The sequence below is a fragment of the Atractosteus spatula genome, chromosome 25, assembly GCF_055471065.1.
Source record: "Atractosteus spatula isolate fAtrSpa1 chromosome 25, fAtrSpa1.hap1, whole genome shotgun sequence".
Classification (NCBI taxonomy): domain Eukaryota; kingdom Metazoa; phylum Chordata; class Actinopteri; order Semionotiformes; family Lepisosteidae; genus Atractosteus; species Atractosteus spatula.
Genome location: NC_142730.1, coordinates 1,202,555 through 1,229,570, shown reverse-complemented (window position 1 = coordinate 1,229,570; position 27,016 = coordinate 1,202,555). Strand labels below are relative to the sequence as shown.

Sequence of the window (27,016 nt, the reverse complement as noted above, 5' to 3'; positions counted from 1 at the left end):
CTCTGCTGTGTCTGAGTCCGCTCTGTTCAGTACTGCTGTGTCTGTGATCCTGAGAGCTGTCACTACAGTGAATACTTTACCCTGATCTCACTGGGCTTTACTGCCCTGTACTGTGCTTTTACCCTGATCTCACTGGGCTTTACTGCACTCTACTGTGCTTTTACCGTGATCTCACTGGGCTTTACTGCCCTGTACTGTGCTTTTACCCTGATCTCACTATAGGAGTCTTCAGATTTAGCACACGTCAGTGTTTGGAACTCACAGAAACGCGCAGGCTGCTCTTTAACCAGCTGTGTCCCGATTCGAGTTCGGGGTTAGAGATCGCAGTTCATTTCAGCACGCCGGAGTTCCAGCTTGTGTATGTTCTGCTACAGAGACACTAGGAGGAGCTACAGCTTTCTGTTTCCTTTCGTTCGCACTAGAAATCGGTGCAGGTTCAGAATCGGCAGGGTGTCCAGGTGCCTCTGAACCACCAGCCGCTGGAGACCGCTGAGCCGACGACAACTAGGTCATTAAGGGCAGAGGTGGCTCAGAGACACTGCGGACACACTGACCGGCCCTCCAGGACCAGGGCTATTCGGTGCGGGGGTCAGTTGGTGTAATTCTGCGATTACAGCCGCAGGCATCGTTTCCCTGGAAATTAACACACGGCGAGAGAATTAATGATATGTGCTAAATAGACACGTCATTGTGAACCAGAGATCGTTTGAAAAGAATTCCCATTTGAGATTATTGACCCCCCCAGGACTACAGACAGATGTATATAGCAATCCACGACACGAGTAAGAAAAGCCCACTGTCTACACGTAGATCTCCTGTTCAGCTGACACTCATCACTGTTTCAGCAAAGACTTCTCCTTGCATATATACAGCGCTTTTAATCTCCAAAGATTACCCACAGGTGATACAACAGCTATTTAACAAGGTGTAGTGCCTACAATGTATTAAACACTTAAGCATTTGAATTTATCTTCACATTGCGACACTATATCAGCAAACAGTAGGTTATACTGCACTATACAGTACTATTACCATGACCTCTTTATTCCACTGTACTGTGTTTTACCCTAATCTCACTGAGTTTTATTGCACTGTACTGTGCTTTTACCATGATCTGACTGGGCTTTACTGCACTGTACTGTGTTTTTACCTCGGTATCCCACAGCAGACTAGTTCAGGTTGTTCAAGGAAAGCAATGCGGGATATTCTGCTTTTATATCCAGGTTTTACACGGCAACACAACACTCATCCCGATCACCAGCGAGAGCGAGAGCCTGTTCCGTCTCCCCTGATTGCCGACTGTCCTTCGGGTCACCTGCCCGCAGTGTCCCGGGAGTGGGGTTGGGGAATTGGGGTCCCAGAAAGACCCCCGCGGTCACGCTCACCGCTCCGCTTTGCATCCCTATGGATTCTCCGGGATCCGACACGGTTTCCCTCGGATTCCTTTACAGGGGAGCCGCACTTAACACCGAGGACTCGAGGCGGTACTTTACACGAAGGGCGGTGGGAGACTGGAACATGCCAAAGCCGATAGCCTGGCGTCTTTCGAGAAACGGCTGGTAATTTAATGATAATTTATGCGGGAAAACAGAAGCGCTCCTGCCCCAGAGAGCGACGGCTGCCCACCCTGACTTCCCCCCCTCGTATCGCTGGCCTGTTCCTGCCGTATCGTTATTATAAATAACAAACGCGAGCGATGATTTCTTAACAAATGACCCTTGATATTCAAGCAGGTAATTAAAATAAGCATCGGGTTTATTTTAGTAGGTATATAAAAATGTATTCAGATGTTCCCTCTTTTTTTTACGTCTAGCTGATTATAAGTGCATTTTAACCCAGGTTTATTGTCTAGAATAGAGCCGCCGAGGGGCGCGACTGTAGAGGAGACACTAGGCGTGCCGGTATAAGAGCGGTGCAGTGTTGGACTGCGAGGACAGAGAGAAGAGACCAAGAGAGGAGGAGAAGAGAGAGAGAGAGAGAGGACAGGACGAACAGCCTACAGCATCTAAAAGTAAGTGAATTTCAACTCATGATTAACATTCAGAAAGGAACGAAAACACTCATATTCTTATACAGGGTGTACACGCGTGGTTATGCAGATCTTCATATCTACTGTGTATGCGCTACATTTAGCGAATCTGGTACAGATTATTAGCTTTATAATTTCATGTATTTTAAAACGTTTTGAGGTTTTCAAGGTGCTATATAAAACGTTTGTTATTAGATGTTGTATTTGATATTATATATTTATTATAGTGGTAGGACATATACGCTGCGTATAGAGAGAGCATATGTATTTGTATATGAAATTATACATACTCTATCTGCTAGACATTATAAAGTAAACAGTTTATTTCTGTACAATAGTACAGGCTAAAACTACAGACGAATGCGATGTCTAGAGCCTACAGCTGAGCCTGTGTGAAGCTGTGGTCAGGGTTCCAGACTAGCTCGGAGGTTGTGGGTTCAAATCCTGAGTGAACGATTATCTTGAGCACAGTGTGTCACCCAGACTGTCCAATTAAAATTCCCAGCTGTATAAGGGGTTCCCATAAACCTTGTTTTGGATGAAAGTGTCGTCCTCATCATTTAATAGGGATCGCCCGTAGGATACAAACTGACAGAAAGAAAAGCCGTTCACAAATATCCAACACAAATCCGTCCAGTTCTTAACTACTGTATACAGCTCAGGGTCACCCTGGACAGGACACCAGTCCATCACAGGACACACAACCCCTGGACAGGACACCAGTCCATCACAGGACACACTCCCACACCCTGGACAGGACACCAGTCCATCACAGGGCACACACAGACACACACACTCACACCAGCAGCCAGTTTTCCCAGAATCCAGTTAACCCACCAGCATGTCGTTAGACTGTGGGAGGAAACCGGAGCACCTGGGCGAAAGCCACACGAGCACAGGGAGAACATGCAGACTCCACACACACAGCACCCCAAGAAGGAGGCAGCAATCTATCCGCTGTGTCACCCTGCCGTCCCTGACTCAGCTCCTAAAGCCAGAAATACTCCCCCGGCTCTCCTGCCTTCGCGCACGGACACAAACAGCGGAGCACTGGCCTGACCAGCGACCGGCTCGCTTGTGAAGGAGGCCGAGGAACGTGCTCGCTGGCGGCTCAGTGTTTCTTGTGTTGGCTTTGACGAAATGAGGCGCCTTTTATTATTTGGAGTTTATTTAATTGCAAAGGCTGAACTGATGTTGTCTCCGCATGTTATTGTGTACTGCAGAGCGATAGTCTATTACAGCATATACAGTGTGTTATAGCATATTATATACCAGTTTAATACAGTATGTTATAGTGTATTACAGCATGTTATAGTATATTATATACCAGTTTAATACAGTATGTTATAGTGTATTACAGCATATACAGTGTGTTATAGCAAATTATATACCAGTTTAGTATGGTATGTTATAGTGCATTACAGTTTAATATAGTGTGTTATAATATATTAAAGTATACACCTCAGTATACTACAGTTTATAGGACAGTTTATCGAAGTGTGTTAAATTGTATTACAGTGGACAGTAGTTTACTACAGCTATAGTGTATTACAGTATCTACCACAGTTTACTATAGTGTGTTACAGTGTTCTATAGTTTATACCACAGTTTACTGCAGTGTGATAATATATTCCAGTATGCTATTAAAAATAAACAATTTCCCGATCACGTGATCCGCCCCCTCCGCCCCCTTGTAATACCGTCCCGGGGAAGCCGTGGGTCCGCGCGCGCCTCCACGCGACGTGCTCGACGGCGCCCCGGAGCTTTGAAAGAAAACAGGGCTGCGCCTGCGCCGCTCCAGCGAGAGCGCCCCCTGCAGGTACCTCCGGGAACCGCGGCCCGCCCGCCGCCGCCAAATCCTTCTCTCTGCGAGTCCTGATCCGACTCGTGTCGCGTAGCAGTTTAGCGAAGGGTTCAACACCCGGAAAAGAACCGGTTAACCGCGCACTCGTGTCCGCTCTCCCCACGTCACCCACGCGAGTAAAAGTAAAAGCGAGAGATGTATTAATATATATATATAAATTTCTGTATTGCGCTGTCGCGCAGATTCTGCTGAAGGGCGTGGGGGGCGGGGTGTGAATTTCTCAACACCCTTCGATGCCACAGTGAATCACGGTCCGTGAATCTCGCGTGTGTCCTACAGCGGGGAGCAGTACGGAGCTCCTCCGGGAGTCGCGCCCGCAGAAACAGGTTCTCCCACCTGTGTGCTCCCCCAGTTACATAATGACCGGAATCCATCGTTTATCCCGGCCGGGTGATCCGTGTTGTATCGCTCTGACTGCGGTCGGGACCAGGCACTGACTTAAACCGAGACCCCGAGACCCGAGCGTGTGGTACTCGTCCAACATCTGGGTGGGGGTAGAAACTGGGCGATATTTGACCTTCCCAGAGTGCAGCGGAGCCCCCGCTCCCTGTCCTGGGCTCTCAATCACCTCAGGCAGCTCATTACCGTCCGTTTAAAACAATGTATGGACTGGACCTCCATAGCCAACACAAGGACCGGACACACTGCAGACACACTGACTGGACCTCCAGAGCCACCACAAGGACCGGACACACTGCAGACACACTGACTGGACCTCCAGAGCCACCACAAGGACCGGACACACTGCAGACACACTGACTGGACCTGCATCGTCAGGACCGGACACACTGCAGACACACTGACTGGACCTGCATCGTCAGGACCGGACACATTGACTGGACCTGCATCATCAGGACCGGACACACTGACTGGACCTGCATCGTCAGGACCGGACACACTGCAGACACACTGACTGGACCTCCAGAGCCACCACAAGGACCGGACACACTGCAGACACACTGACTGGACCTGCATCGTCAGGACCGGACACACTGCAGACACACTGACTGGACCTCCAGAGCCACCACAAGGACCGGACACACTGCAGACACACTGACTGGACCTCCAGAGCCACCACAAGGACCGGACACACTGCAGACACACTGACTGGACCTGCATCGTCAGGACCGGACACACTGCAGACACACTGACTGGACCTGCATCGTCAGGACCAGACACATTGACTGGACCTGCATCGTCAGGACCGGACACACTGCAGACACACTGACTGGACCTGCATCGTCAGGACCGGACACACTGACTGGACCTGCATCGTCAGGACCGGACACACTGCAGACACACTGACTGGACCTGCATCGTCAGGACCAGACACATTGACTGGACCTGCATCGTCAGGACCGGACACACTGACTGGACCTGCATCGTCAGGACCGGACACACTGCAGACACACTGACTGGACCTGCATCGTCAGGACCAGACACATTGACTGGACCTGCATCATCAGGACCGGACAGGTCTTGTGGACACACAGGTTCCTGGTTTGCACATCCCAGTACGAGCGGAGCAGATGGACGCAAACGCTTTGACCAGTTAGGAGGCCGGGGATGTGATTCGGGGAGGGGAACATCCTGACAGAGCGTCCAGCAAGAACCTGCGCTATCATGAGCTGCCTCTCGGGTGTGAGCAGTGGAGTGGATTCTGGGCAGACGCTCGTTCTTGTTGAAGGAGTGTGAGTGTCCTCATGGCTGTTCACACTGGGCACGAACGGCAACACTTCGCTCGGACTGAGCCCAGTGGAAAGCCAGCCCTGCGCGCTGGACACTGACCCCACACCTGCACACCTCCACACCTGCAGCTGCAGCTGAGCTCCTGGGATCTTCTACTGCAGCTGCTTCTGCACACATTGTCATCTAGGGTGTTTAACAGGCAGATGATCTTGAATGTCTCGTAATCACGAGATTATGTCATTCAAGGGCACACGCTCTATTCTTACGCGATTATTCAGTCACACCTGGGAAGAGCTTCTCTGGAATCTTTTCCATTCCAGGAGGAGTGTGTGCGTGGGAGGGCGTGAGCCCGCACAGGGGTGGCCCACGAGACCAGTGGGCCAGAAAGGCTGTATCAGCGGGACGTGTTACACACAGGTGTGTCCAGAACAATCGCGACACTAGGACAGCACTGCACAACGGCAGTGGGCCCGTCACTCCACACCTGTGCTCTCACTGATCGCACCCGTTCCTTTCCAGTTGATTTGTGTGGCACTGAGCAGCCCTCCAGGATCAAAAGCTCTTGACAAAACTAAATGACTTCATCAGCTTAACCGGACCGATGTATAAATAAATATTATTTATGTAATAATATATTTATAAATAAATATTCTGTCCGTTTTCCACTCCTACAACACTCATCTAAGTGCACAGTGTAGTAAATCACAGTGAGATCAGGGTAAAAGCACAGTAAATCACGGTGAGATCAGGGTAAAAGCACAGTGCAGTGCAGTAAAGCCCAGTGAGATCGGGGTAAAAGCACAGTGCCGCGCAGTAAAGCCCAGGGAGATCAGGGTAAAAGCACAGTGCCGCACAGTAAAGCCCAGGGAGATCAGGGTAAAAGCACAGTGCCGCGCAGTAAAGCCCAGGGAGATCAGGGTAAAAGCACAGTGCCGTGCAGTAAAGCCCGGTGAGATCAGGGTAAAAGCACAGTGCCGCGCAGTAAAGCCCGGTGAGATCAGGGTAAAAGCACAGAGCGGTAGTACAGTACCTCGTGTCAGGGAGTGCGGGGCTGCTGGGAAGGTGCAGACGTGCCCTGTGAAATGCAGTCCTGGAAAGAAACGTGAACCATGCTCACAGTTTCCACCTCCTGACGGGCCAGCCTGGCGTGTGACTGGTTACTAATCTCCCCGAGAGGCTGAGAGAGAGGGAGAGAATGACTGTTAGCAGGTCCCCCATCTTCCTCTCTTCCTCTCACCCCCCCTCCTGTCCTCCCCTCATCCCTCCCTCCTCCTCTGGGGTATCCTGGCCGCTGCTGACCGGACTCTCCTGTCCCCCTGTCCCGCTGTCTCGCAGCCTCAGTGCGGACGGACAGACGGACGACGCTCGAGCCCATGGAGTCCAAGCAGCTGCTGCGGAGGCTGTACGGCGTGGCGCGGATCTGCGTGACGCTGGCCTTCGCCCTGCTGGTGCTGGGCGGCCTGATCTACGCCTACGTGGCGGGGACCCGGCTGGCCAGCGCCCCCTACAGCGTGGTGTCCTTCGGGGTGTACGGGGTGCTCCTGGGGCTGCACATCCTGGTGCAGAGCACCTTCGCCTTCGCCGAGCACCGCAGGATGAGGCGCCGCAGCCTGGCCTGCAGCTACAGGAGGTCGGTGGCGCTGACCATCTCCGCCTACCAGGAGGACCCCACCTACCTGCGCGAGTGCCTGCTGTCCGTGCGCAGCCTGCGCTACCCCCCCGGCAAGCTGCGGGTCATCATGGTGGTGGACGGCAACTCGCCGGACGACCGCTATATGATGGACATGTTCCAGGAGGTCTTCCGGGACAAGGACCCGGGCTGCTACGTGTGGCAGAACAACTACCACTCCTGGGACCCGCGGGCGCCCGCGGGCGGGGAGGGGGACCCCCAGCGGGAGGAGGTGGAGGCGCTGATCCGGAGCCGGCCGTTCGTGTGCATCATGCAGAAGTGGGGCGGGAAGAGAGAGGTCATGTACACGGCCTTCAAGGCGCTGGGCAGCTCGGTGGACTACGTCCAGGTGAGAGCAGCACTCCCACTGCAGGAGAGCACAGGGCAGCACAGTACATCACAGTGAGATCAGGGTGAAAACACAGTATAGTGCAGTAAATCACAGTGAGATCAGGGTAACAGCACAGTGCAGCACAGTACATCACAGTGAGATCAGGGTAACAGCACAGTACAGTGCAGTAAAGCCCAGTGAGATCAGGGTAAAAGCACAGTGCAGTGCAGTAGAGCCCAATGGGACCAGTGCTCGTATCAACAGGAGTGTGTCCTCCCAGGTGTGCGACTCGGACACCAAGCTGGACCCTCTGGCCACGCTGGAGCTGGTGAAGGTGCTGGAGTCGGACGAGCGCTGTGGGGCGGTGGGCGGAGACGTGCGCATCCTCAACCTGCACGACTCCTACATCAGCTTCATGAGCAGCCTGCGCTACTGGATGGCTTTCAACATCGAGCGCGCCTGCCAGTCCTTCTTCAACTGTGTGTCCTGCATCAGCGGGCCGCTGGGTGAGGCTCTCTCTCAGTGCAGTGTTCATGTACTGTAGTGTCCAGTCAGTGTGTCTGTATTAACCCCTCTCTCTCTCAGTGCAGTGTTAATGTACTGGAGTGTCCAGTCAGTGTGTCTGTATTAACCCCTCTCTCTCTCAGTGCAGTGTTAATGTACTGGAGTGTCCAGTCAGTGTGTCTGTATTAACCCCTCTCTCTCTCAGTGCAGTGGTAATGTACTGGAGTGTCCAGTCAGTGTGTCTGTATTAACCCCTCTCTCTCTCAGTGCAGTGTTCATGTACTGGAGTGTCCAGTCAGTGTGTCTGTATTAACCCCTCTCTCTCTCTCTGCAGGTCTCTACAGGAATGATCTGCTCCAGCAGTTCCTGGAGTCCTGGTACAATCAGAAGTTCCTGGGGACACACTGCACCTTTGGGGACGACAGACACCTCACCAACCGGATGCTCAGCTTGGGCTACGCCACAAAGTAAGACACCGTTCTCCTCACACCCTGCAGTCTCAGACACAGCAGTCTCCCCTGATCCTTGCCCCTTGAGCCTTGATCTTCCCCTCTTTCATCTGCGTCAAAGATAGAAGATAGAAGATAGAACTCTGTATCAGCCATGCTCCATAAAGAATACTATGTACAACAAATTGTACACTGAGAATATCCTGCACACAAGACTTGCCTATCTCTCAAGAGATGCTGTTCCTTCACCAGCTCTGAACATGACAATCATTTGTTCTTGCCCATCTATGTGTTGAGAAAAGCCACGGTTTGGGCTCCAACCACGTGCCTGTGCAGCTCGCTCCCCACTCCCACCACCTTTTGTGTAAAGAAGCGCCTCCTGTTCTCAGTTCTCATAGTTTCTCGTAGTGCTGTATTGTTGACTCTGATGAAGTTTGCCTTTGAGGATTTTGAGTACCTGGAACAGTATTAGTGGATTATGGGGAGGCTTCCCCACAGATCACATGTATTGATCGCTGACTGATCTCCTAGGTAGCACTTACGCTCATCTCCCCTCCATCCGCCTGGCTTTGCGCTGGTCCACTTCCTCCTGACCCCTCCCCCTCGGCCCGCAGGTACACCGCGCGGTCCCGGTGCTACACCGAGACGCCGGCCCAGTTCCTGCGCTGGCTGAACCAGCAGACCCGCTGGACCAAGTCCTACTTCCGCGAGTGGCTCTACAACGCTCTCTGGTGGCACAAGCACCACCTCTGGATGACCTACGAGTCCATCGTGGCCGGCGTCTTCCCCTTCTTCGTCACGGCGACCGTCATCAAGCTGTTCTACTCGGGCAGCCTGTGGCACATCCTCTGGGTCCTGATCTGCATCCAGGTCATCGGGCTGGCCAAGTCGCTGTACGCCTGCCTGCTGCGCAAGAACGGCGTCATGGTCTTCATGTCTCTCTACGCCATGCTCTACATGACCAGCCTGCTGCCCGCCAAGTACTTCGCCATCCTCACCATGACCAAGAGCAGCTGGGGCACTTCCGGGAGGCGCAAGCTGGTGGGCAACTACATGCCCCTGCTGCCGCTGTCTGTGTGGGGCGCCGTCCTGCTGGCCGGGCTGTGCTACACCATCTACCGCGAGAGCCGTTGCGACTGGAGCTCGCAGCCCAAGCTTGCCGAGGTCCCGTTCCTGATCTACGGCTCGGTCGCCTACGTCTGCTACTGGGCCGCCATGCTGCTGCTCTACTGGGTCTGGTTCCGGAGGTGCTGCCGGCGGAGGTCCATGTCCTACGACGTGACGGTGTAGGGGCGGCGCGTTCCGATCCTGAGCCCACGCATTTCTTCGGTCCGTCCTGTGCGTCGCTGTTTTAAATGGGGGTCGCAGGTTCGAGTCCGCACCATGTGACACTGCAGGTCTCTCCTTGATTAAGGGGCGGGACTGAGCCCTGACGGCTGCTCTCAGCGTATCCATGGGAACCTGCTGAGTGGGCGTGGTGTGGGCGGGGCATGGGCGGGGCATGGACACTGTGGTCTCCCCAAGCCTCTATGGGGGGGCGATCTTTGGGGCTACATGCCCCAGTGAAGCACAGATAAATCGCTACAAAAACAGCCCCCCCCATCACAATCGATCCCCCTTTTGTTCTGCTCGGCAAGAAAACACTGAACCACAGGACAGGTCCACCGAGCAGAGAGATCAATTAATATATTCAGATATTTATAACAATCTGTGTTGCAGAAAATATTGTTTACTGATATTTATTTGTTATTGTACTAGCAATTCACAGAAGGATTTACACAGAAGGAAATGCTGTTTCTTATAGCACCAGCAATTTATGAGATTTACACAGAAGGAAATGTTGTTCTTGTTGAAGGTGCAATCGGTTTATTGCTGGTGTGAATATTGAAAGACGATAGAGTTTGATGGAAGTCACGTCATACCTCGTTCAAAGATTACTGAGCACTGATTCTTCTCCACAAGGGGAACATAGTAGATCCCAGCTGAAAAACAAAGCAATGAAGTTAGACACAGGTTTTTAAAAACAAATGAACAGATTTTTTATGTTGATGAAAGTTTTCAACGGTGTTTGTGGTTTACAACAGTGCAGAACCAGGAACTTAGACTAGACAGAAGATCTGTTAGAACATTTTGCTCATTCAGATTCCAGCAATATCATCTTCTCAGGAAGACACAAGAAATAATATTACTTCTTGCATTTTAAGACTTCCAATGATTCTGTTACTGGGAAACTGGGGCTTGTTATTTCCAGTGTGATGGTATTATTTCAGTTATTTCACGTGTGACACTTCGGATGCCCTTTAGATTCCAATCGAACGCGTTCAGAATCGCTCCCACAGAGCCTCGGTCTTAAAGGAGTGAGACGCCACAGCTCCTTCTCGAGCTCTGAGGAGACCTCACAGCCCGAACCCGCTGTGAGGAAGAGGAGGCTCTGATCTCGTATTTATTGTCAGTGTCTGCTTTCTGTGTGTCAACAGGATTCTTCGAACATTATTTATTCTGGGATGTTTACAACCATCGCGGTCTGTGTCATTGTGTTATTTTATGTTTGTGTTTTTTGTTACATATCTCTATACACATAAAATAAAACTGAAGTATTTTTAAAAAAAAGAAATGGAGTGTCTTTATTCTACATGAAGGGTGACTGGTCCAGTGGCTCAGGTCCAGTGTTGTTACACCGGAAGGACAGCCGGTCCAGTGGTTCAGGTCCGGTCTAGTTACACCAGGAGGACAGCCGGTCCAGTGGTTCAGGTCCGGTCTAGTTACACCAGGAGGACAGCCGGTCCAGTGGGTCAGGTCCAGTCCTGTTACACCAGGAGGACAGCCGGTCCAGTGGTTCAGGTCCAGTCCTGTTACACCAGGAGGACTGCTGGTCCAGTGGGTCAGGTCCGGTCCTGTTACACCAGGAGGACAGCTGGTCCAGTGGGTCAGGTCCGGTCCTGTTACACCAGGAGGACTGCTGGTCCAGTGGGTCAGGTCCGGTCCTGTTACACCAGGAGGACAGCTGGTCCAGTGGTTCAGGTCCGGTCCTGTTACACCAGGAGGACTGCTGGTCCAGTGGGTCAGGTCCGGTCCTGTTACACCAGGAGGACAGCTGGTCCAGTGGTTCAGGTCCGGTCCTGTTACACCAGGAGAGAGAGTCTGTCAGACCTGCACCACATCATGCTTCAGCAGTTTATCTCAGAACAGAGACTCAACGGCAGGAGCTCTGCTGGGTGACGAATCCTCTGCCGAGTGAAGCTCACTCATCAGAGTCCCCACCCGTCTCAGAGTCTTACAGCGTATTACTCCTAATCCCAGGGGAAGCTCCAGGCAGGAAGCGGGCAGGACTCGGTCTTCCGCCTGGATGTGATTGCGGTTGCCCCACGGGTTGCAGCTGAGGGTACGTCTCTGCAAGCAGACAGCAATGTGCTCATCGGAGTGGGAGGGCCCGTCCGGGAATTCGGATCAGAGGCGATGGGTGTGTGTTGAGGCGCTGGAGTTGGGGGTTGTGTGTCTCAATACTGCTGCGTCTCATACTCTCCGAGACACGTGACACACGTGCCTTTACTGTAACAGGACTGGACCTGAACCACTGGACCTGCTGTCCTCCTGGACTAACAGGACTGGACCTGAACCATTGGACCTGCTGTCCTCCTGGTGTAACAGGACTGGACCTGAACCACTGGACCTGCTGTCCTCCTGGACTAACAGGACTGGACCTGAACCGCTGGACCAGCTGTCCTCCTGGTGTAACAGGACTGGACCTGAACCACTGGACCAGCTGTCCTCCTGGACTAACAGGACTGGACCTGAACCACTGGACCAGCTGTGCTCCAGTTTGTGTGCACTGTAGGGTCAGCGCCACGAAGGCTCATGTAGCAGCCGCTGGGTGAGGAGGCTCAGTAATGCGCCAGGGTGACGCACAGTGAATCAGAGGACAGAGCCCATCGAGTTTAAATTGGACACTAGTTTCCGGTCAGTTGAACAGGGAAGGACAGCCGTGGACACGTGGGTAAAACAGACACAGAGGTGGAAGTATCTGGTCAGGACCAGCGTCGTGCTGCTGAATGTAGCATGAACCCCTGAATGTAGCTTTGCCCCCCATTGTAGGCATTTCCTAAAACCCCATGCTGACTTACATTTACCAGCAAAAGAACATATTAAAGTAGGAAACAGTTACAACGCGTCCTAAATGTTGTTTCAACAGTGTGCATGTAGCCTGTCGGTCAGCAGTGGCGACAATATCGCAGACCGTTACAGGGGAAACTCCCAGAGACGGGCACCTGGCACCGAGGCCTTCTTCTCCTGTATTTGAAGAGCTCTTTGAGAAGCTCTCAGGACACGACACGAACCGGAGAAACAAGGGGGATTTACAACCACCTCACTCTCTGGACACTCCCCTCACAGCCCTTTACAGGTCATGGGGATCCCCTCCACCACCACCAGTGTGTGTACCCCCACCTGGATGATGCTCCAGTCCGCTCCCCACACACCAGCTCTCAGTGGGGAGGAGAGCAGAGTGATGGAGCCAGTTCAGAGAGGGGGGTTATGAGGAGGCCATGATTTGTACAGGCCAGGGGGAAATGTGGCCAGGACACTGGGGTAACACCCCAACTCCTCTCGAGATACTCCCTGGGATTTTTAATGACCACAGAGAGTCAGGACCTCGGTTTTTTACATCTCATCCGAAGGACGGCGCCTGTTTACAGTCTAGTGTCCCCGTCACTGTACTGGGGCATTAGGACCCACACAGACTGCTGGGTGAGCTCCCCCTGCTGGCCCCTCGAACACCTCCTCCAGCAGTAACAGCTTTCCCAGGAGTCTCACAGGGAGGACAGGGCGATACAGCTGTTGGCTAATTGTTTTTGGCAATGCGATGAAAACATCATACAGCCGTCACCATAATACTGTACATAATTCCATTAAAACAATGCGTAAATCCGAAAATAGCTCGACGCCTTATTCATAGCCTTATTTATTCAGGGAGGCGTGTGGGCTGTGCACCTCCAGGAGTTCAGGACAGTGCTGGTGCCGGTCCAACACAAACTCCCGTCCCGCCGTCCTCTCTCTGCGGCCGGTGCCGTCAGCTGCCCGCGGTGATCCCGGGAGAAGCTCAGCTGCGCTGTGTGTTTTCTTTTCAATTAAAAAAATAAAGAGGAGATGGACGGGAAAGCTTGGCGCGCGGTTTGGTTGCCTGACAACGAGCCCAAACCCGGGAACACCCCGCATGAGCGAGCCTGCGAGGGAGAGGCCCGCCGCCGTGACTCATGTGCGCCTATATTTAGCAACAGAGACCTCGGGGTTTTTAAACAGCCCCCTTCACGCTCGCGCAGGGAGGTTCCCGTGGACACGCGGGAAGAAACGGGGGACCTCGAGACTCGGACCCGCGACCGCGTCCAGAACAGCCTGAACAGCCAACCCCCAACAACAACAACGTCAATAATAATAATAATACATTTCATGATAGACTATGCAATATACTGTATACATCTTTATTTTATAATAGATGTCATTTCTATAATATATATATATTATTAAAATCTATTTTAAAATAAAGATATCTACAATAAATTACATATTATATAATCAATTATTATTATTATTATTATTATTATTATTATTCAATATTCGAAGCAATATATGACTATATGGCTAATGAAGTGATCTCTCTTTTTGCTGCAGTTCAATGTTTAAGGCTGGTATTTCCTTCTTGTCTCTGGGTCGGAGCATACATGCAAATAAGCGTTTAACTGCATTTGTGCACAATGACAAACTAACCGATCTGGCGGAATTTCCTGCACGACCGAAGGAGCGGCAGGGCGGCGCGCAAGGTCGGCTCTGTCGGAATGCAGGGCACGCGGCTCAGACCGTTCATTGGAATTAGAGTCTCGGGTGATATAGCGCATTACTTCCCACTGGCGAGCGCGTTCAAAACCATCATTGCGTCTACCTGTAACAAAACAAAAAAGTTTTTTTTTTTAATCTCCCCAAGCTTGATTGTGAGATACTTTTTTAACACATCTAAATACAACTACTCTTCTCTGACACCAGCGAGAGCCGGTTTATCGGTCTGATGAAAGCATCGCGCTTCCCCTCGTGGACCATGAGCGCACTTTCCGCAGGGGCAGGGCAAAGCAACCTGTTTTAAAATAGTTCAGGTGTGCAGCTGCGTTTCAGCTGTGGAGCCTTCTTCGGGTGTGACTGTTTTAAAATATGCTTCCATGTAGAACAGTTTATTTTTAGATTTGGCCCTGCCAAATGTTATTTCGCTGGAAGACAAATCATCGATGAGACTCGCGGTGCAATAATTTGTTGTTATTTATCACGTCAGAAGTGAATGCAGATGCGCGCAGGTATGACCGCGGTTTCCAAGCGTTAGCAGCGCCACCTGGTGGGCACGGCCCGCATCACTCCTGCTGCTCCGAAATTGTGAGATCACTACATTGGAAACAAGAAATAGCTTATCCAGAGGGTTTCCTTCAGTTTAAATTAAATCTGCTTCAAATATATTTTAGCAATAAAATGTTACAACATTCACTGTCACGGATAGACGCTCACAGTGGACTCGCGCGCAATTATTCGTTTACAAAAATACGAGTTCCATCAAGTTGCACGAGTTTATTTTTCACGTCTTTAGTCATTTTTATTCTGCACCTCGATCTATAGGAAAACTAGAACCTGATGCTCCCATGAATTCTACGTAGTTTTTCTTTTTTGGTGAAAATGTTCTTGCCGAGACGAGTGGATTCTGGGATATCCATTCATCTGACCCCACGGGTCACCAGTCAGTCGCGATATTTAAGATTTAACCCGTGAAGACAAAAAGTGAACGAATTCTCTTTTACGGTGGTAACCGCCAGACCCATTTACACAGGACACCAGATTGGAGAGACCCGAGTGACGTATCTCAAGAGCACAGCACCACTGCCCCACCTGGGATTCGAACCCGCAGCCAGGGGTCTAAATATCCACAGCCCCTGGGCTCTCCTCCGCCTCCCAAATGTGAGACGTGGGGCGGACGGCACGGGCATGCATCGGCCCGTCTAGGAGAACAGACCACGTCCCGGATCTGAACAACAAGACCGGCACACACCCCAAGATCACAGAGACAGAGACCCGGGGCGGTTTCTATAAGAGGGAGCAGCTTGAATCGGGCCCGGCCAGGGGGGCACTGAGCGACATCTTGGAAAGGGGTCTCTCCAGACCACGGATTTGCGCAGAAACTAGTATCATCAGCCCTCACCCCCCAACTTATGATCATATCTAGAACACTTAATTCAAATAACTCGAAACTTTTATTAACCCGCTTTGCAGAACACATAATAAATAAGTCACAATCAAGAACGAGAAGCACGCATTTCACAAAGATTTAACAGTGAAAGTGATCAGGTGAAATGTGAGTCTGTGAACGTCTAGTGAAACAGCTCCAGTGGTCCACTTGTCGAGGTGAAGACGGATCTGATCGACTCCAAGCCAAGCGAAATACGAACACGTCATTACAGTGGCTCGAGCCGGCAAACCCTTTCTGAGATCGCTTATCTCAAAACATCATCTATGTGGAGGACGATGGGTGTTTACCTTTTGCAGATACTTGACTTCGATTCAAACCATTACAACACAGCGTGCGTCACAAGTGAAAGAGCGCTTGTAATGTTTTATGGCATAGAGTAAAGATGAAAAAAAACGATCTTCACAACATTTACTATTTTCCGAAATTGAACGAGCAGCATCTTGAGTAGCAGCAGCTGAAACCACGCTGATGTTGTCATCTTAAGGAGAAGATGGGAGCCAGTTACTAAACCGACAATGAAATAAACTGCTACACTTACATTCACAAGTAATCATCTCATCATTTGTAACTAACGAACTTCAGCAGCCTAGAGTAGCACAGCAGTAAGAGCAGCACCAGAAAGAGACACTGGATGGAAGTTTTGGCTCATTTGATCGGGCAGATAAAAAAAAAAACTGTGTTGCACATTGAGGGGCCCCCTGGGGACCTTGGGGCTCTAGACCGTCTCCTAGGTCCCCCAAACCAAGGGCCGGCTCTGAGCGACAGACTGCTTGAACCCCGCAGGGGCCCGAGATCAACTCTTGTGTTGAGAAGCTCCTGTACCGTATGAACATTTCCTTTCACACACAAAATCCCACTCAGTGAGTTTCCATTATCGCACAACAATATTACCCCACCCGCGATGACTATTCCGATGTTGTGACGCTTGAGAACTATTGCACAGCTGGCGTGCGTAGATTCTTCTTGAATTGCATACATAAAATCGTCGGTTTCACACATTTGTGTCCGATGACGAGTGAGATGCATCCGTGTGATGGATGAATAATGATGTGATGGCGGTGAAACTTATAAAAAGCAGTTGTTTGCCCCTCGATGTGTGCGCCTTTGCTGACCCGCCGGGTCCGGAGCTCAGATTCTGAAACTTTTCTTACCGGCCCGACTTTCAGGTCGCGGAAGGCCAGGAAGCGCTGAGGTTGAACCCTCCCAGACCTCGGTGGGTAAGTTTTTCTGAGCTGCAATTTTCCATTTTTCCGGCAATGTCTTACCTGTCCCGGCGTCTGGTCAAAACCCACTAAAGCACCGATCAGGCAGCGCCCCGTCCCCGGAACACCCCCCAGATCCGTACGGCTCGGCCCAGCCGTGAGGTCACAGGTTCCAACAGCGGTGCGGGATGAAGGAAGGGGTGACAAAGCTCTTTTTACTTCAACCCTGCCGCCGTCATTATGATTCTACCTCGTTTAATCCGACTAAACACAGTGTTCAGAGCCACACGCCTATAACACGTTGCGGCGTGATCACGGCACAATAACCACAACTCAAGTTGTATGTCGTTTTTAGGATAAATGGACAAAAACGACGTCTGAGGAGGAGTTGTTGTTTTGCCAAGGGTTTTAACCCAAACGTTTTGGTGTCTTTCCTCTCCCACCACCACACGCCCTGAGGGGGCCCTCACTCCACGTGTCCGCCAGACCGACCCAGGCGCGCCGGCCGGCGGCGTGGCGGAGATGCATGTGCGGCCTGAGGTGGACAACCGCCTATGGGGTAAGCGCGCCCTCTGCCGGCGATTACAAAAAATTGCAAGCCTGCATGAAAAGCTCCGCCCAGTTCTTTTATTGTGCAGCGCACACACATGCTTGCCCAATAGGGAGACGCGGATTGCTGAGCTCGTGCTGGGGACCCCTTCTAACCCCCCCCCCTCTCCACGTGCCTCGCCGCTCCGCGAGGCCAGTCTAGCTTCCTCCCTCCTCTCTGAGTTGACCACCAGTATACAGACCTGCTGGACACACAGAGCAGGACACGGGGGGTCAAAGGTCACTGTTCATGTACAAACACACACTGCTGATACCCACACATTTACTCAGACTCTTGTGCCTGTCTGTATGTTTGTGTTATGTGTGTATCTGTGACTATAACTGTGTGTCATTATATCTGTGTCCCCATCTGTTTCTGTGTCTGTAGGTGTATCTGTGTCGGTGTCAGTGTGTCGTGTGTATCAGTATCTATACTTGTATCTGTAATTGTCTACAAGTGTTTCTGTGTCTATACTGTATCTGAGACTGTCAGTGTGTGTGTGTGTCAGTGTGTGTCACTGTGTGTGTCAGTGACAGTGTGTCAGTGTGTGGGAGCCCCTCACCCCAGTGACACCAGCAGCAGCAGGACCATCATGGACAGGCAGGCTGTGAGCAGTGGAGGGGAGGTGTGGTGCAGGAGGGCGGACAGGAGCCCCTCTGTGGGCCCCGGGGGGCGCAGAGCTGGGGGAGGGGGGGGCCCCTCGGACTGGGCCGGGGAGAGCAGAGCCGTGTCGAAGACCCGCTGCAGCTCTGCCGGGCCGCCTGGGTCCTGGGAGAGCACTGGGACAGGAGAGAGACCAGGGTGGGGCTCAGGAGAGACACAGGCCCGGGGCCCCGAGTCCAGATCCCTGACCGGTGCACCCCGACAGGTGAGCTGTAAATAAACAGAACAACTCCTCTCGCTTGCAACCCCTAATCGAACCTGGAACACCTGCAGGACCTGGGGCAGGTGGGGCTGTAGCTGTGACTCTCACGATGGAGCTCCTGGGGCAGGTGGGGCTGTACCTGTGAGGTGGTAGTAGACTCTGGGGATGAGCTCCTGGGGCAGGTGGAGCAGGAGACTCTGGGGATGAGCTCCTGGGGCAGGTGGGGCTGTACCTGTGAGGTGGTAGTAGACTCTGGGGATGGAGCTCCTGGGGCAGGTGGGGTAGTAGACTCTAGGGATGCAGCTCCTGGGGCAGGTGGAGCAGGAGACTCTGGGGATGAGCTCCTGGGGCAGGTGGAGCAGGAGACTCTGGGGATGAGCTCCTGGGGCAGGTGGGACAGTAGACTCTGGGGATGCAGCTCCTGGGGCAGGTGGGGCAGTAGACTCTGGGGATGAGCTCCTGGGGCAGGTGGAGCAGGAGACTCTGGGGATGAGCTCCTGGGGCAGGTGGGGCTGTACCTGTGAGGTGGTAGTAGACTCTCGCGATGGAGCGCTCCTGGGTGAAGATCTCACACAGGTAGGTGCCCTCCTGGGCTGGCCGGGTGGAGGGGATGGCGTAGATCTGGTCGGTGCCCAGAGTCAGCTCTTCAAACTGCTCTGTGTTCTGAGTCCTCACCTGCCGGGCGAACTTCCAGGAGATCTGTAGGTCCCGGGGCAAGGAGAAGCCCACCTCACAGCGCAGGACAGTCCGGTTCCTCTCCGGTACAGCCAGCTCCTTCACTGCAGGACAAACACGCCCCTGTCAGCCTGTCCATCTGTGTGTCCAACTGTGTGTCAGCCTGTCCATCTGTGTGTCGATCTGTATGTCAGCCTGTCCATCTCTCTGTCCATCTGTATGACAGCCTGTCCATCTGTGTGTCAGTCTGTCCATCTGCCTGTGTATCTCTCTCTCTGTCCGTCTGTCTGGCCACTCAGCAGACGGTCTCTCCAGTAGCCCAGAGCCCTCCTCTTGCTGCCATTCGGTGTCCCTCCTTGTCGCCCGCTCACCGGGACAGTCCAGGGGGAGGCCGCAGCTGGCGTACTGGCAGGTCACGCAGCTGTAGACGGCGCCTCGAGCCTGGAACCCTGCCAGATCCAAGAGAAAACCACCGGGATTGAGGGGTGGGACTGACCGCAACAAGGGTCTCTGACGGAAAATGTCCAAGAAAAGTTTGATGAAGCAGTTTTCAAACCCCGGCGCTTGACTGTCAGAGGACATATCGATGTAAAGAGTACGCTGCAGAGAGATCTAGCTCGGGGAGCAGGGCGATGTCACTGACTGGTCTGGATTGTGAATTTGAAGTTCCCCCACTCCCCTTACCCCCCCCCACCCCACTTCAGCTTTCTCCAGGAGTCAGAGGGCTGGAGGCATCTGGCTAAAAGGATGTCTTCTGGCGCTAGTGACATCATGTGACACCAGCAACGTCATCTGGCCCTGATGTCATCATCCAGCTCCAGTGACATCATCTGGCCCCTGCTGCAGTCCCACTACTGCTGCTTACAGTGTTTCCTCGAGCGCTGACCCAGGGAGAGGTTACTCACCGCAGGGAGGAATGCAGTCGGAAGCTGAAAACAACAAGAAGGACCAATTATTACGAATTTACGTGGATGGTCTGTCCCCCCTCGCCCCTCTCCCTTAATCAGGATTCGAACCAGGAGCCCCCTCCTGCCCAGCACAAGGGGAGGACACAGCTCACCTCCACAAGACAGGGATACCCCTGGAGACAGCACACCTCCACAAGACAGGGATACCCCTGGACACAACACACCTCCACAAGACAGGAAGTGCAGGAGAGAGGGAAGACAGGAAGGAGGGAAGGGAAGAGAGGAAGAGACGGACACTCTCTCACCGCGGGGCAGCTTGGCGGCCTCCCTCGTGAAGTCCTCTGCGGCGAGCTGCAGCTGCGTCTCGTACACGGAGGCTGAGGGACACAAGCGAGCAAGGAGAGGCTCCTGAGGGAGTCAGAATGAGCCCCCCACCCTGTGTCCCTTCTGCTCTCTGCCCCGGGGAGCCACTGCTGTGTCCCTCCTGCATCCAGGGAATGTCAACACAACTGTGCTCCAGCACAGGGAGCACAGGGAGCAGGAGCATCCTGACTTACTGCCTGTCAAGGCTGGAGGTGAGGCGAGTTCACAGTGGATGTTATGGACTGGATTGGTCTGAGGGGGGAAAAAGCATGTAGGAATGAAGCTGCAGGTGTGAGGATACAGGTACAGGGCTGCAGGTGTGAGGATGAGGTACAGGGCTGCAGGTGTGAGGATACAGGTACAGGGCTGCAGGTGTGAGGATGAGGTACAGGGCTGCAGGTGTGAGGATACAGGTACAGGGCTGCAGGTGTGAGGATACTGTACCATCATGCCTCTTGAGGTCAAACTGCTGCAAAACAGGCCTGATCACTTCATACATGATCTCCTTCAGCTGCTGCTCATAGCCTCCACCTATGGGAAACAGCACACACGCCCAAGGGCTTCCCTGTGATTAAAGATTTCATTTTCCATCCATCTCCTTATCTGAGTGGAAAGAAAGGTTTGTCCCTAAGAGCCCTCCGTATCTTAGCACCCATCTTGGCTCAATGTCTCCTTATGGCCCGGAGCCGAGATGGCAGCAAGTGGAGACGCTGCTGTTCCCTGGCCTGCCGCGCGTCAGGATGGCATCCCGGGATCAGCTGGCCAAAGGGCTGGATTGGACGTATAGCTCCCCTCCTCTGATTCTGGGGAATCACTCACCCACTCTCCCGGCCTCGATCACCCTCTCGTCCCCGAAAATCCTCTCCAGGGTCCTGTAGCAGGCGTCCATGCTCCGGATGCCGTTGGGCAGGACGTAGCCCCAACACAGGCGCTGTCCCACACCGGTCTCTACCAGACAGGTGAAGCAGCCGGCAGAGGGGCCAGCAAGCAGGAGGCAGAGCCAGACCGTGCGCAGCGCGCCGGCGCCTCTCCCCAGTCCGGCCATCGATGCGGTCGGGAGATGCTCCGGACAGGCGGAAGTCAAAAGGCAAACTTCGGAAAACTAAACTCAGATCTGCCCCGCCACCCCCTTGTGTTTTCACTGCTGTTGCTGTGGTTGCCCGGCAACCTGTGTGACATCAGCCCCTTGCGATGACATCACAAAGGAGTTCCCATCACCTCACACCCCCAGATGTCTCAGATGAGGTCACCGCCTGCGAGGGGGAGAGAACTTCTGTTCTGTTTCTGATTTTGTTTTTTGAAAATGTTTTTTTTTTCAAACTGAGCCGACAAACTACGCCACAGTTAACCGAAACCCCCTATGAAAATCAGGAGGAGGAAGAGGGGCCGATCGGACTAGCTCTGAATTCGAAAGGAAGAAGAGAACGAGTCTCACTGTGCTGGTGCCATGGTCTCTGACCCTGCGCCAGCTCTCTGTTTCCTTAAGAAGAGCTGATTTTCAGTCAGGCACACAAATAAAAGATGTCATCTCTTATGTCCCTGAAAAAAAGTAACTCACATGAATCATGGAAGAATTTTCCAAGAATTCTGGAAGCGGATGCAGGCCTCTGTCCCAATATTAAAACTGTCCTATTGTCCTGCTGTCCTTTACTGTTAAACTGTCCTGCCCCTACTGTCCTGTTAGCTGTCCCTCTGTCCTGTTAGCTGTCCTCTTGTCCTGTTAGCTGTCCTGCTGTCCTGTTAGCTGTCCCTTCGTCCTGTTAGCTGTCCCTCTGTCCTGTTAGCTGTCCTCTTGTCCTGTTAGCTGTCCCTCTGTCCTGTTAGCTGTCCTCTTGTCCTGTTAGCTGTCCTCTTGCCCTGTTGAGTGAATCTCCCATCGCGCCTCCCTGTCTCCTCCCTTCGCCCTTGTCTCTCTCTCGCTCTCGCTCTGACCCAGAATGCACCAGCCTGCCGCGGAGCGGAGCGTGCCGGCGGGAGGGAGCGGGACTCGAGGAGGAGCAGAGGGGAGTGGGGGGCTCGGCAGGCTTCGGGAACGGGGGGACCGGGAGGAGGAGCAGGAGAGAGAGAGGTGTGGAAATGAAGGAGGACGCGAGCAGGAGGCCGCGCTCGGCGCTTCTTCGCTTCGCCTTACCGAAGGGAGAGCGAGAGCAGAGGAGCAGCAGACGGAGGACCATCGAACGCCCCCCCTCCCCCTCCTCCCCCTCCCTGCGTTGCCACGGAAACCAGACAGGGGCGCCTGATGCGGGGAGTTAATATGTCTTCAGCGGTGGGGCGCGGAGGGCGCCGGAACATTAATCTGTCTCCGGGGCGACAGCGCCGGCCAGCACCGAGCCGCAGGCCACCCGCACGGGCCAGGCTGGGCTCACCGGACTCGTCATGTACCCCATCCCCCCACTGAACACCTGGCGATCCCCCAGTCCCACCCAGCCCCTCTGGAAGCAAACCGAGGAGGCCGACCAGTGCCGTTCCTGACACCCTCCACTCTCTGTGTACAGGGGCGAGTCCCACTCGCGGCCTCCGGCAGGCGTGACATGTATGGTGTTCAGCTGCTCAAACTTAGCACGAGGCTTTGGGTTTCTTTGGGGTGTTGAGTCTGATGACCCGGCTTCCCTGCCTGAAGATAAATCCCGTCTCAGAGGGATGACACTCGAGGTGGCAAAGGCTCCTTCCTTTTTCCTGCCAGTCCGGCCACAGAGCCATTCCAACAGATCTCCACGGCGACGGGAACTGGGTGGGGTCACAACCTTTGGCTGCCTCCTCATTGGACCGTTCCGAATGGAACACGGAGCCAGCCAATCGGGCCTGCCCCCAGAGTCGCCGTAGCAACCGGACCGGGCACCTTGGTACAGAAGAGCCAGATTCCCAGTAATGGCTCAGGCACCCGCCCCCCCCCATTTTCCTGTGCGACACAGTTGAAGTGCGCCCATTTCAGGACGAAATGCCAACTTTCACACAAGCCCCCCCATCAGTGGGGTGCACAGGGTCCCCAGACAAGCCAGGGGCCTTGAAGCCTCAGTTTCTGCTCAGGCGCACAGAAGGACTGCATTAGGGGCACAGAGATGTGGTTTACAAACGTCCGTGACAGTATTTCAAACCCAACGTGCCATGTGAGTGTAGTCTTTTGCTGAAAGGTACTGGCTCTCCAAGCAAAGGCAGATTTCCACTCTGATTTGTCTCTGGCGCTGGGGGAGGGGGAGGGAGACTGTGACACGGGCCGCCAGGAGGGCCCTGCTCTTATTTTCCCCCTCTGAAGCTGAGACATGGAGCCCTGTTCCCGAGGACCTCACCTGTGACCTCCATTGACCTCACAGGTTAAGGGTCTCAGGGACGGGGAGGCATGCTGGGAAATGTAGTTTTGTGTGTGTGTGTTTGACAAGTCAAAGGAGCTCAGCTTGTAGGCAGGCTAACAACATTTAGGCAACACTTGCTATGGTATATTTTTCTTGGGATGGTGTGATAGTTGCCTGTTTTTGCCCGCACCACATCAGAAATCATCCTGACCCCGGAGGACTGTCCCGTTTCTCACCATGACCTCAGACGTGTCCTGGCCAGGCCCTGGCCGATACAGGACACGGCCCAGCCAGGTATACAGGGCTCATGCAGAACTGCTCAGGAGCCCCGGGAGGGATTCTGCAAGGAGGATACACACATGGCTCTGCACTGTCCTGTAGTGTATAAGACCTGACTATACAGTACTGTAGTGTCCCCTGTAGAAGTTTCCTATATTGTACCACAAGGGAGCTGTGCCACGTCTGAGCTCAGTGTTCTTTTAATTTATTAATTTGTCTAGCAGCAATAATACTATACTGCACCGCATAGGGTTTTACTTTAGTGAACTATTCAAAGCTACACTACAGTGCCTTAGCTATGCTGTATCTATGCTATACTAAGCCATACTGAACCCTGCTGTACTCTCCTGCAGTGTGCCCTGTTAGGCTTGCTGTGCTCAGGACACGTTGAGTTTCACTCACTGGACACAGGGGGCGAGAGTGACATCGTCTAGCCGGGGGTCCTGATGCCACAGTGCCGATGTTGAGAGGATCGCCAAACCCCACTTGACCCCAAAATCTCCCCCCTTTCCTTCTGGTCCATCCAAATCTGCAGCCTGCTGGTGGCAAAGAGAGAGGAACTTGAGGCACTGTGAGGAAACCTCACAAGAAGTGCTGTTCTGAAAGGGAGTCCTTGAAGCTGACTTTCTGCTTCAATCGCTGTCTTTAATGTACAGTACCTGTCTGAACAACGGCTCTGCTTTGCAAACAAGGCAAAGCTCAGTGCAGTCGTGGTAAAAGCACAGCACAGTGCAGTAAATCACAGTGAGATCAGGGTAAAAGCACAGCACAGTGCAGTAAATCCCAGTGAGAAAATGGTAAAAGCACAGTACAGTGCAGTAAAGCTCAGTGCAGTCATGGCAAAAGCACAGCACAGTGCAGTAAATCACAGCGAGATCAGGGTAAAATTGCAGTACACTGAATGCCACTATCGCCTCATACGCTGACCCGACACAGAGCTGCCCCGACTGCCTCTCCCTGCTGCCCCAGCCTGTAAAAACCCCGGGAGGGAAGACTCCAGACATATAATCACGGATTCGCCCCCCCACACAGCTCCCAACATACAGGACACACCAGGCGTGTCAGCCCCACCTACCCCCCCCCCAGAGAAAGACACCCCAGAGCAGGGCCAGACATACCGTACGTGATGCGCCCCAGCTGTCTGAGCCAGCTCTGTCCCCAGTGGTCTTCCATGCGCCCCGATCCGACAAGCGGCACCCTGGATTGCGATGTGGCCAACCGAGGGGGCACGAGGGGCGAGCCGGGGTTCGGGGAGGGAGGAGGAGGACAGGACGGGTCCAGACACTCTGTCTGTGCCGGTGGGTTTGGGATTCCTGGCTCTCCGAATCCCGCCCTAAAGCCCCTCCCCTACCCCCTCGGCACGGAAGAGAGGGAGAGACGCACGACTCCGACTGGCGAGCCGAGGACAAGACCCCGAGTCGATCTCCTGCGGGGGCTCCAGGGATCAGCCCCTGCCAGCGGGAGAGACCAATCTGGGAACCAGCACCGATCCCAGCAACACTCACACACTCTCCTGCAGCAACAACACACACTCACACACTCTCCTGCAGCAACAACACACACTCACACACTCTCCTGCAGCAACAACACACACTCACACACTGTCCTGCAGCAACAACACACACTCACACACTCTCCTGCAGCAACAACACACACTGACACACTCACACACTCTCCTGCAGCAACAACACACACTGACACACTCACACACTGTCCTGCAGCAACAACACACACTGACACACTCACACACTCTCCTGCAGCAACAACACACACTGACACACTCACACACTCTCCTGCAGCAACAACACACACTCACACACTCTCCTGCAGCAACAACACACACTGACACACTCACACACTCTCCTGCAGCAACAACACACACTCACACACTCTCCTGCAGCAACAACACACACTCACACTCTCCTGCAGCAACAACCCACACACTCTCCTGCAGCAACAACACACACTCACACACTCTCCTGCAGCAACAACACACAAAAACCTACACACACACACGTACTCACAAAACTCACACATTCACACACACAGACACATGCACACAGACACACCTGTGCACACATACACCCATACACACAGACGTACACTTGCAGATGCACACTCACACACACACATACTCAAACGTAGACACAGACACACACTCATGCACACAGACACTCTAGCATACAGACACACACTCATGCACACACACACTCTAGCGTACAGACACTCACAGATACACAGTCTAGCGTACACACATTCATGCACACACACACACAAGGAAAATGAAGTAAAAAAAGGATCGCATCAGCAAAAGCAGACTCCCCCCGACACACACCTCGTCCTGCCTTCCTCCTTCATCACCCTCCTCCTCCTCCACGCTGCTGCACAAGACACTGCCTGTCTGCCGCCTCCCTCTCTCCCTCTGTCTCTCTCCTCCCCTCCTCCCCCTCGCTCTCGTTTCTCCACGTCACATCTGTCATCTCTCTCTCTCTCCCTCTGTCTCTCTCTCGCTCATCTGTCCGAGCCTGTGTGTGACTGCAGCACCCAGGGAGGAGAGAGAGAGGGAGAGAGTGGGAGAGAGAGGGAGAGAGAGTGGGAGAGAGGGAAAGAGAGTGGGAGAGAGAGGGAGAGGAGGAAAGAGAGGGAGAGGAGGAGAGAGGGAGAGAGAGTGGGAGAGAGAGGGAGAGGAGGAGAGATGGAGAGAGAGTAGGAGAGAGAGGGAGAGGGAGAGGAGGAGAGAGAGGGAAAGAGAGGGAAAGAGGGAGAGAGAGTGGAAGAGAGAGGGAGAGAGAGAGGGAAAGAGGGAGAGAGAGTCGGAGAGAGGGAGAGGAGGAGAGAGGGAAGAGAAGGAGATGGAGGGAGTGTGTGTGAGTGTGAGAGGGAGAGGAAGAGACAGAGAGGAGGAGGAGAGGAGGGGGAACCGTCGGGGGGAGATTCCTAATTTTCGGAAGAGAGGATTTCAGCTGTGGAATTGAGGGCGAGAGAAACAGCCTGTGATTCGGCTCCGGACACGTGCTGTTCTCCCAGAGCATTCCTC

General features: G+C 53.3%; 2 protein-coding genes across 2 annotated transcripts; one reads left to right on the top strand and one right to left on the bottom strand.

The window, feature by feature from the left end:
* Positions 1-6,955: 6,955 nt before the first annotated feature.
* On the top strand, positions 6,956-9,825 carry has1 (hyaluronan synthase 1). The gene is made up of 4 exons (XM_088905265.1): positions 6,956-7,600; positions 7,863-8,088; positions 8,421-8,553; positions 9,150-9,825. Exons 1-4 carry the CDS (start codon positions 6,956-6,958, stop codon positions 9,823-9,825), a joined length of 1,680 nt encoding a protein of 559 aa, XP_088761391.1.
* Positions 9,826-17,710: 7,885 nt separating this feature from the next.
* Positions 17,711-21,455, bottom strand: spaca6 (sperm acrosome associated 6). The gene is made up of 8 exons (XM_088905277.1): positions 21,230-21,455; positions 20,855-20,941; positions 20,272-20,424; positions 20,045-20,068; positions 19,511-19,588; positions 18,983-19,243; positions 18,162-18,378; positions 17,711-17,804 (listed from the first exon to the last, which is right to left on the bottom strand). Exons 1-8 carry the CDS (start codon positions 21,453-21,455, stop codon positions 17,711-17,713), a joined length of 1,140 nt encoding a protein of 379 aa, XP_088761403.1.
* Positions 21,456-27,016: the final 5,561 nt, after the last annotated feature.